General features: G+C 31.6%; 1 protein-coding gene across 1 annotated transcript; it reads left to right on the forward strand.

Annotated features, from left to right (window-relative positions):
* The first annotated feature begins 1080 nt into the window (after positions 1 to 1080).
* Positions 1081 to 3409, forward strand: LOC120077217. Its single transcript, XM_039031119.1, has 3 exons — positions 1081 to 1215; positions 2738 to 2827; positions 3175 to 3409. The coding sequence occupies exons 1-3, from the start codon at positions 1142 to 1144 to the stop codon at positions 3407 to 3409; spliced, it is 399 nt and encodes a 132-aa protein (XP_038887047.1). The 5' UTR covers positions 1081 to 1141.
* The last annotated feature ends 8798 nt before the right edge of the window (positions 3410 to 12207 follow it).

Below are 12207 nucleotides of genomic sequence, written 5' to 3' on the forward strand. Positions count from 1 at the left end.
CGTTGGAATATCAAAATCAGACAAGTCTCTTAGGATTGTTTTTTCAACAGCCTTTATTCTTCTCTGTGGTGATTGGTCCATCTGTTTACTATAACAAATTAATATTCCTTCAAATTCTTTTATTATTTATTTTTTTATTTTTTAGTCCTAATTGGGCAATCCGTATAAATTGGGTTGTTTGTGCCCTTTCCTCAATAAGAAAAGATTTCAGATGCTGAACATCATCCCTATTCATCTTCTTCCTTAAAGTCTAACTAAGCCAAATCCAACCCGATACTCAAGTGAGCATCAGGTTTATGATATGGCTCAATCAATTGAAAATAAGTCTGAGTTTTTTTCGTATACATTTCTTCCATCGTATCTTGAAGATTATATAAGTCGACTCCTTCATAATTGAAACTTGCACGACCTTTCTACTTCTGAGTCACTATTAGACTTTTCCTCAATCGTTATCCATCCAAGCCATTATTACTAAAGTCACTATACATCCCAACCATCAATGTGTTCATTTTTTGGATGGACCTTTATCGATTACTTAATGAGCCATTAAATCTATTATTTAATTATGGATCTTTGTTATAATTATAACTTATATAATGAATTGGTTACAATAAAACGGAGATTGACATCTTATTAATTCAAAAATAAATTATCTTAAATTCATGTATTAAACCACATGCACCAATAATTGTCCAGTACCTTTGCATGGCTTAAACAATGCAAAGTCATGCAATATGTACTGAGATTTGCTCCATGGAAAGTATAGATTTGTTCCATGAAAGTATTTTATTCTTTTTTTTTTTTTTTTTAACTCATTTGCATGGCTAAAAAGGCATGCACCATAGTTGCCCCCAAATGGCTAAAAGCCACCTAGAAACTTCTTAGCTCGACCTCCTTTCTTAGTTCGAATGAGTCGAGCTCACTAAGGTTGTCCTCTGAATATCATGATGTCATTTTAATTGAGCCTAATTAAAATTAGAATTTACACTACCCATTTTAGACCCTCAATTATCACTGTGCTAATTCTTTGTTTTAATTTAATTATGTCTAATTTTACTTTCTACAGTTGTCCTTCTCTCGAGCTGAGTTGGGTATAGCTTTCAAAAAGAGCCTAGCTCGCGAGCTCTTTCATGGTGTTTGAATGAGAAAATGCCAATCCGATGGCATGCTGACTCAAGATCAGGTATCAAACAAGCCCGCCAGAACCTCTCCATGGTAAACAACTCTTATCAAATTATATCTTTGCGTTTTTCGACTTTATGTATTTTCATCTTTCTTGTTTTTTCTCTTCAAGCGTCCTATGAAATGTCAATGGCGTGTCAGAAATTGAGCGATGGGATGGAATACCACAAACGAAATCATGTAAGTTTGCTTAAGGAGGTGGAAATTCTTCGACGAAGCTATATCCCCCAGGTGGAACTTGATTGAATCTCATCTCTTCATGTCAAGATGTCCAATTTACTTGCTAATGCCCAAGGATCTTTGATGACACCTCAAACTCGATATGGCGTTTTCCAAATTTTTTCAGCAAGCTGGAGGAGAAGTTGTCCATTATTGAGGTGGGACTGCAAGAAGTTTGGGCCAAGCTATCCGATGCTAAATATTTAGCTGAAAGCTTAAAAAAACAGAAGCCTACAACCAGATAAAGTATATTTGTCTTCTGTATAGGGTTACATTGGTTGTGGGTGTCAAGAGAACAATACACCCCAACCTTGACTTCAACTTCATTCAATCCGAAGTCAATACTTGGCGAGATGATGAAAGTCGAAATCTTACAAGCATGGATGCTTTTACTAGTCAATCTTTACCAACTGCCTCCTCAGCATAACATCTCAAACTTCACCAACACATTCCTCCAAGGTGTCCCTCATTTCCTTGACTTGAGAATCTTGGCCGAACTTTGTGATATTAGTCGCATAGATGAATGGTTTTGAATTCCTCAACTTATAATCCTTCGACTAGTGACCTCTTTTGGTTTTTGTTGTTTTTTTTCTAACCACAAGTTGAGGAATTCAAAATTATTCGACTATATGACCAATATCACTAAGTTCTGTCTGGGTTCTCATGTCAGGGAAATTAAGAACGTCTTGGTGGAATGTGTTAGTGAAGTTTGAAATTTCGTGTTAGGAGGCAGTTGGCAGAGGATGGCTCATAATAGCACCCATGCTTGTAAGACTTCGACTTTCGTCATCTCGCCAAGCGTTGACTTTGGATTGAACAAAGTTGAAGTCAAGATTGGGGTATTTTGTTTTACGACTCCCACAACCAATGTAACCCCATACTCAAGACAAAAATCCTCCATCTAGTTGTAGGCTTATGTTTTTTTTTAAGCTTTCAGCTAGATATTTACTGTCTAATAACTTGGTCCGAGCTTCCTGCAGTTTTGCCTCAACGATGGATAGTTTCTTCTCTAGCTTACTAACTGAAATCAAGGAAGCGTCATTAGAAATCCTTGAACATAGCAAGTAAGGTAGATTTCTCGGTATGAGGAGATAAGACTCAATCAAGTTTCGTCTAGGCGACGTACCTTTGCCTGAGATGTTCCACCTCCTCACGCAAACTTGCATGATTTCGTTTGTAGTATTCCACATCATCACTCAATTTTTGGCAGAAAATTTTCTCAAATTTTCTCCTTTCTTCTTGCCAAAATTGAGTGCAAACCCACACCTCTGCACGATTTTCGTCCTTGAGAATAACAAGGAAAACCTCGTGATGGTGTCCTTTTCATCCTGTATAGTATGTTTGTGTTGTCGAGTTTGGAAGATCAAGAGAAGATCAGGCAAGTTTGTACTATGGAGAGGAAACGCAAAGACATAGATCTTCAAGGGTATGTATTACTTGATCCCCCTTATCCAATTTCACAGTAGTAGCATGCTTGATTTAATAATGTTTATCAATTATTTTTGTCACTCTATAATTTTTTATGATATGTAAAATGAATTTAGAAATTGATGCATTCAATTGTTTCCACGTCAAGGAATCCAATCCCTTTAATTGGTCTCAGAGTCTGCATTATGAATGTATATTTTGGGTTTTGTTCATTGGACATTTTGAAATTAATCTAGAATTTATGGCTTTAAAGATGTTTGAAGTTGTAATTGTCCGGAGTTTTGGGCATTTAAATTCTTATAATCGACTTTGTAATTGTCTATGTCGTTTGTGATGTTGTTTCAGCTTTGATTTGAAAAAATGGAGCAAATTGAATGAACGAGAGAAGCAGAGCAGACTTTCCTACTTTACAGTGTTGCAACACTCTGTGCGCTGCATGCAATGTGGCCCAACGTTGTGGCAACTTAAAAGCCATCATCACAACATTGGTAACAAAGCAATGCGACAGTATAAATGGTTAGCGCGCACGTCAGGCATCCAATGTTGTTTCAAAGCATTTTTTTCATTTTTTAATTATTAATTTGTGATAATTAATTAATTAATTAATTTTTTTAATTAAATTAATATAAGTATTATATTGATTTAATTAATGTTTAGGATGCCAATTTCAGTCCACTGTTGCTTTTATTTATTTATTTATTTTTACTATACATATGATGTATGATTAGTTATTGTATTACATATTGTATGTCATATAGTATAAAAATCTCACCATAGGATAAACATTATTTCATGCATCATTCTAATTTAAATGTTATATCATGATTTAATTAAGCATGTTCACGCATCATATTTAATATAATTGTTATATTATATGATTGCATGCATTTATAACATATTCATGCATCATTTTATATTATAAGTGTTATAATATATAGTTATGGATGATAGATGATTGTTATATTTATTTTTTTATTATTTTATTATATAAATGTTATGTATAATATAATGAAAATATAGATGCATGAAGTATGACACTACTTTACAAAAGTATAATTGTAATTTTTTTTTAAAATATGTCATTGGATGCATGTGTAGGTTTAATTGCTTCATTAATTCGTTATAAGTGTTATAAGTTTAATAAAATTAGAATTAAAATCTATAATAAAGAGTTGCATGTAAACATAGACTAAATTAATTTTAAATGGTTTAAAATTAATTTCATTTAGACCTATGTTAATAATATTTCTAATACAATTAAAAATAGGTTTAATCTTTTAATTTTTGTTTAATAGGATTAAATTGGATTTAATAAAAAATTAAATTCATGACATAATTGTCTATAAGGATCTTTGTCTAAGGAAGGTTTTGTCTAAGGTTGGGATATTTAAGTTGATGGAAATGGAATACCCCTACCTAAAAATCTATCTAGAAGGTGAATTAGACAATAATGTTATAAGCATTCAATAAATGATTAGGTTTATTAAAGTGTTTAATAACCAAGAATCATATATTGTTAAACTATCTAATATAAGAGTTATATTGAATCAATTTAACAATTCACTTAGATAAATTTATTAGCCTAATTTGTCTAAGTAATGAACCCTCATTTGTAAAACACTCAATGGGAGAAAAATGATGTATATGATACTTCAACTTCCTCTTCACGTTACTCCTTAAATAATTCACACTGTGAGATCTATGCTCGGCCTCGAAATACCTTTGCTTGTGTCCCCTTATAGATGGTGTTTAGATAGGTCAATAAAAAGGTGAATGGAGAGAGTGTTCAGAGTATGTGGGAGAGGAAAGTGTGTTAATATATCCCATGATCTCCTTCATTAGTTTGCAATAAACTTTCATGCTCGGCATCGAGACATCTTTGCTTGTGTCCTCCAACGGATGGTGTTTGCATGAAATTTTACTCAAACTCCAGAAATGGATAGGATTGTTTTAGTTTTTGTCATAATCGGTTTTTCGTTATGGTTGGTTCATTGAGATGGAATTCTAGAGTATAAAATGAAGGGTTACACTTACGAGAAATTGTTAAGCAAGTTAATAATTTCTTTATCGATCTATGGTAACTAAATATTATAGAAATAAGAGTTATTATGGTGTAATATTTGGTTGAGAATGTCTCAATCCAACGAAGGAGTAACTGACCATATGGTGGCTTTTATTCGGACTCACTAAAGTATCATAACAATAGAAATTTTGAATTAATATGAATGAGATTCAAATTAAATTTCTTGGGTTCATCTTTTAATTTCTGTGCTGAATTATAATGGATAATAGTTTGCATATAGTCAATTAACATATTTTATATATTTCAAAATTATATCATTACATCTCAAGAGTTTTTTTTTTTTTTTTTTATTATCGATATAAGTCAAAGGGTTTGATAAATATGTTACTTTGAAATATCATCAATACATAATGGTAGTGTATTTTTGTCTTTTATTTGAAAAATGTTCTCAAAAGAATTGTTGTCAATTCATGAAGTGTTCAAGAATAATCTTTGCAATGATATTTACTTTTATTGTCTAGATAATATATGACGTGTCTAGACTATAAGATAACGTCATGTTGAAACATATTGTATGTTGAAGTCATGAGAAACTATAAACCTCCAAAGTTAAGTATTATCTGACTAGAACTAATGAGAGAAATGTTTCTAAATTGGTTTGGAATGTCATATGATAGGGAATTTTAGAAATACCTTAAAAGGAAGAAAAACAAGAATAAGTAAATTTGATTTACTAAGTTCTAGGCAGAGAATACAGATTCCCACTTTGATAGTTGAATAATGATTCACTATCAAAAATTTTCTTCATTACAATTAGATTGTAAATCTTGGCCAATACATAATTCAATGGAATAGTTCTACTAGTTGGCAATGGGAAGCTCATCTCAGTTAAAGTAGTATGAGACATTAAAATGTTGTTTATTTATGTTAAATATGGTGCTTTTATCACTATAAGAGAAATTCAATTTCTCCAAACTTTATTACTAAATATTTCATGGAATATGAATAGTTTTAGTAATAAGGCATTTTGTTTTGAAAATATGTGCTTTGAATAAATACATTTTTCTGTGTTAAATATTAACACATTTGTGTATAAAACTGAGAGAGTGTAAGGAGTAATGAATCCAGAAATAAAATAAAGACTATACTCTCCTAAAGGAATACACGTCTTTGGCTTTTAAATGACAGATATAGCTAATTCTCTAAGAGTTAGAGTTAAATTATTATTTCTTGTTAAAAGCCTTGCTTTTCATGTAGGCGTGTCATTGAAACTTTATTAGATAAGGTTACTTGGCCAATGTTGGATTTTCTTTGACCCAAGTGGTCCTATGATTGAAAGCATAGTTTGACTTCATAAATGAATCATTAATATGATTGGTGAGTATTTATGAATAAATGTATCATAATCTTATGCAACTTAAGTCTCTTTTTCTTTGAAATGTTCAAAAGAACTTAGACTAAAGTTTAAGTCATTTGGGCAAGCGTATTGTGACATTATGATCTGATCATAATGATTAGTACAATTTTTTTTTTTTTTTTGGTACTAAGCCTAAGTGATAGAGATGAGATCTCAATTTCAATCATTAGGTACAATTTAGATGAATTGTGCTGCAACAGGAGAAACATGACCTTGTTGAACTTTGTACATTTTAAGTACTTTTTTAAACAAAGTCCTAATCTTTTAGAATTACATTAACGCCTGACTCCACTAAGAAAATGCAATACAGATTGTATTGTTTGAATTTTACTCCCTCCAAAATATTTGTGAAACATTGTTGGATTATGGAAGTGTTGTAAAACTAGTTATGACATTTCAGTTTTTGAGTAAATTGAAACACTTGTGTTAAAACAAACCTTTGATGAAATAAATGTTTTAAAATGTGCCTAGTTGTAGGTAGTCCATGGAGAGTTTATAAATGACCTTTTGAACATTTCAAAGTAAAATTATGTATCTATGTGACAAATACTGATTCATTTGGAAAGTGAAAGTTGCAGACTTGTAAAGAGGTCAAGTTGTGTTGATGAATTAGTTTCAAGCAAAATTACGTGATAATTAGCCAGTGTTATTAACCATTTATTTTCATTTGAGCGTCATTTTCTAATTGTCAATAGATAATCTTCATTGTAGTGGGAGAGTTATGAGATAATTCAGCCTATGCAAAAACTTATGTGAAGTCTTCATTGTCATACAAGATGACAAGATGAAAACTTATTAATCTTTCAATAGTGAGAGAGTTATGCGATGACTCAACCTTCTTGGAAGTCAAAGTTTTCATATTGGATGACAAGATTGAAGGAAGTTGATAAAGGGAAATTTTGTTAAAGTCATAAATTTGAGACAAAGTAGTATACTTAATCTCAATAAGCTTTTTGTAGATTTTCATTAATGGGGGCAACCTTAAAGGATATGAATATATTTACAAAAGGGATACTTGAAAGTGTGGTACTTGGAGATATAGATCTTCAAAGTAAGACTTTTGGCGTAAGGCGAAAACCAGCCAGAACTGTTTGGTGAAAATGGACTATGAGTTAATTTTCTAACTAGTTCCTATAACAAAGTTTATGTATTTTTTGATTCATTGTTACATATGACATGTGTAAGAATGAATAATTTCTTTTATGAAAAGAAGTTCAATGCATCTACTATTTCAAGAAAATTTTCACAGATTGAATTGTAAAATCTTTACAAATATTGTGATATTCATTTGAGAAATGAATTTTACAAATGGGATATTTGAAAATAAGGATTTGATATAGTATCATAACCTGTGACTTTGAACAATGACGATGTTCTTGTACAGACAAGAAAGTGCAAGGTAGGTATTTATCTGTTTTATATTGATGTTTTCTCATTATGAATGAAGCAGAAATCAGTATGAAAGTTTGACTATTTAATCAATTTCAAATAGTTGATTTGTAGTATTCTTGTATATTAAAATTCCACATTAAGATGTTTAGGACATAATTTGTCTCATACATCTTACATTTACAAAGTAGTTCTTTACTATTCGATGCAATTGCTTCAGGTGGAATGGTAATGTACCATTCTAAAATGAAGTTGAAATGTCTAAGGGGAAAGTTTCCTGAGACACCTCAACTGTTGAGAGGATGTAAATCTTACGTGAGACTTCGTTAACATTTAATGTATATTTGGTTAGTTAAATCAGTAAATTCAATGGTAATACCATTGAGTTTTGAAAATTAAAACTTACGAATTATGAGACATTGATGCATATAGTTTCAAATTTGATCTTTTACGGGATGCACTATTTCATAACTGAATTTAAAGAAATCCATGTTTTATTCTAGTTGTAGTAGATCGGACAATGAGGCACAGTTTTGCTTGTGAATCAATGTTTTGTATAGTCACACATGTCCTTAGATATTTGAAAGTTGTTTCAGATATAACTTAATCTATTCATTTTATGAGATAAAGTGGTGTCAGGACTGAGTCAGAGAACATATGTAAACACCAAGTTATAGGAATAACACAGAATAAGAGAAACATCTTGTTGGTGAAAAGATGGTTCTTGTGACAAACAGTTTGAATTATATTAAAGGATTCTTTAGGTTAAAGTATGAGAGGATCTCCTAGATTATCTAGGACTATGAGACATGACTCTAGTGCGCTAGGGCAAGTAGGACAACATATAGGGTATAGAGTATGCCCTAGGATACATGTCTTATCGACTTACATTTTCCTGGTTTTAGTGCAAATAGGAGATTGTTGGGATGTATGCCTTAAAGGCTCGTAGTTGTATATTAGTTGAATCAATGGTTGATTAGTTTTATGTAACTTATGCAATAATACATTAAATTAAGATCCAAGGTTATCTTATATAACTTAAACATGTTTGTGGAGACATACAGATGGATCATGTTTAAGTGGTAACCTAGATGGTTTGTAGTATATGGATAAAGTTCGATGTCTTATTCTAGTAACACTAATGATGTAGTTTGTTTTGTAAATGTTACAATTGTTTTAAAGTATTACAAATGATTTGAGTTTGATTCATGTGGAGACATGTGAGCAGGGGTATTTGTAAACTTTCGCTAGGTCGTTTCGCATTCAAATTAATTTTTGTGTCATACTCTACTAAATATAGCAAGGGAAGTATGGAGTTGATCCTTAGAGAGTCGATTTAGATTTCTTAACCTCAAAACTTATAGGATGTAACCAAAAGGGGGGTTTGTTGAGATTATTAACATAAATTGCATGAAAATTAAAATGATGCGGAGTAAATTAAATGCACGGAGTGAATTGAGTGAATTTTAGTGTGAAAATTTATCGATCGAAACAAAACACTTAGCTTGGGTCAACCTAGTTTATCCCATTCCTTTTAATTCTATCATGGATTTAATCGTAAAATTAGTGAGAGATTTTCCAATTGGAACTTAATCTACTCGCTTAGAATCCTAACCGGTAGTCCTTAAGATCAAGTTAATTTATAGAATGAGTGAGAATCCTCCACTAATCAATAAAATAACATGTATTAAGTTTAAGGGTACGCTAAGCATAATAATTGATTTCCATCATCTAACCAACTATTCAAGTGAGATTTATCTAGATTAGAAAGTAATATTTATCAAATGGAATCCCAAATTGATTTCACAAACTTACTTAATCCTTGCTTCTAGATGATTAACTACTTAACGATTACAAATTAGGGCTAATCAAAGCAATTAGTCATTCTAACATGACTTGGTCAGTTTATCCCATGCAAGATAGATTGAAGAATAAATTCAAGATCAAACCTCTAAAATTCAGAATAATCCCAACAAGAATATAGCCCAAGTCTCAAGAATGAAGAATGAGTGGAAATAAACTACAAGACCCAAACTAAACACTTACCTTTTAGCCACAAATCATACTCCAACATGACAATAATCAATCTTCAAGTTGATAAAAATGGTAAGGAATTAACGTTTTCAATAGAGAGGAGAAGAAAACAAGTGAAAATAGTGAAAATGGTGTGATCCCCTAACAAATCAACAAAAATTACATTATATAGAAAGTATCGCAGTATTGCAACACTGCACAAGAGCGTCGCAACGCTGCACAAGACAGCGTAGCATTGCAACACTACATGTAACATTGCAACGCTGCCCTGTTTCCACAAAAATTTTATGTTACTTTCTTTGAGCATTGTGTAACGCTCCTTTTAAGCGTCGCAACGCTCCAACTAGGGGCAAATTGGTAGATTCACAGCCTTATTTCTCTCTTTGTGTAATTTAGCTCCCAACTTGGCCGTTTTATCGTCTTTTTGAACCGAAGGCCTTATTTAACCTCTTGTACACTCAAGGCCTATAAAAAATCAATGAAACTTGTTAAATAGCCTAATGTTTGTATAAGGTAACAAGGGCGATCCTTTGATTTACATAGGTGAGTGTGACCAATTTTATCGACTCAATATGCCTACTATTTTGGGGATTCATTTGATTGGGGAGCTGGGAACACTGCTGCATATGAAGGAATTCACTTCTTTCCTAATGTCAGGGTAAGAAGATAAATTACTCCCTTAAGGGTTGATTCTGGGGTTTGAATAATGAGATGTCTCATCCTTTCCTGGCCCGAGAAGGGTTTAGTCATAGTTGGACTATGACTAATTGTCCATTAAAGGGATTAGTGGTGCTTAAGAAGTTAGATGTAACTACAGAAGTAAAATAGTATTTTGACTCAGTTGTACTTACGAGCAATTAGTGAAGGGTCAATGTACTGTTAATTGGTTATATCCAATGGACACAGAAATATGTCTACAGTGCGAAGAGTGCAATTGTCGTTTTTTAGTAGAGTGACCAGAAGTTAATGAATATTGATTGATTTGATTAAAAAGTTTAATCAATTAGTCTCGTATCATTGGAGCTTTAATCTAAAGGTCCATAAGGTCCCCTCGTTAGCTCAATAAGAACTAATGAGAATCAAATTAATTTTGGTTTAATTTGAATTGTTCAAATTATTTAAAGGGAATTAATTGTATAAGATACAATTAAATAATGTATATAGATGCATTATAAAATATAATGCATGTTGATAAATTATAATTTGATGAGAGAAATAAATATTTGAATATGATTCAAATGTTAATTATATGAATATGATTTATATAAAAACTTTATGTTAAATTTTAATGTGAATATGATTCATATTAAATTTATATAGTTTTATGAGAGAGGTAAATATTTGAATAAGATTAAAATATTAATTATATGACTATGATTCATATAAAAATTATATTTCAAAATTAATGTGATTATGATTCATATTTATTTTATATAGTTTGATGAGAAAGGTTATTATTTGAATGTGATTCAATTATTATTTATATGAATGTGATTCATATAAAAACTATAAGTTAAAATTAATATGGATATGATTCATATTAATACCTTAGGTTATTTGAGAGGATAATAAACTATAGCTTATGTTATTTGATATAATTGAAGGAAATCGGACATGAGGATTTCTATGAGCAGCGGAATGTTCGTTCCAAATTCCATTCATATTTGAACATACATAATTACAGTCATGAAACGAAAACTAACTGGTCATGTACAAAATGAAATTACAGCATGCTTTACATAAGAGATCAAGGGATAACAAGACATACCTTTGAAGACTCATCTTAGAACTCCCTCGATCACGAACGTTCTTCAATCTCCAAGATTGCAACACACGAACGCTCGAACACAACGACCGCAACACAGCACGATCAATCAGCAACCTCCACATGAACACTGTGGACACAACAAACGACCTCCAACACCTCGACGTCAGTCGAGTTGAGTAAGACACCACCACAATGGATACCTTGGTATTCTCAGTGTGAGAATCCAGAAGTGAGGCTCTGTGTGGACTTGGTTAGAGGAAGAGACCGAAGGAAGAACAATCGTGTAAGCGATTGAGCAAGTGGGAGATGACAAAAGTCTATCGTATAGACTATGTCTAATCGTTTAACAAATACTCCACGATCGTTTAACAAAAGCTCCGTGATCGTTTAGCTAATGGCCAGCTGAGTGAACTATTGTGTAGTGTCATTTCACGATCGTTTAGTCTCTCTTCAGTCATCATTTCGTGAATCTAATCCACTTGATAGCCAACTGTGAGTAATTTTTCGAGAATAGAAACTCTCACAACAACTACTAAATTTAGGAAACATTTTTCCTTTTATCTCAAGGTTACCATGAAACCACTAATAGCCTCCCACTCAATTGGTTATTAGAGAAAAAGATATAATTATCCAATAATTAATAGTATTATAAATATATATGATAACCAACTTACCATATTATATTTATAACCTATAGTTTTAATATTTCATCTCATGAAACATATAAACTATAGTTCTTTTTCTATT

The sequence above is a fragment of the Benincasa hispida genome, chromosome 5, assembly GCF_009727055.1.
Source record: "Benincasa hispida cultivar B227 chromosome 5, ASM972705v1, whole genome shotgun sequence".
Taxonomy (NCBI): Eukaryota; Viridiplantae; Streptophyta; class Magnoliopsida; order Cucurbitales; family Cucurbitaceae; genus Benincasa; species Benincasa hispida.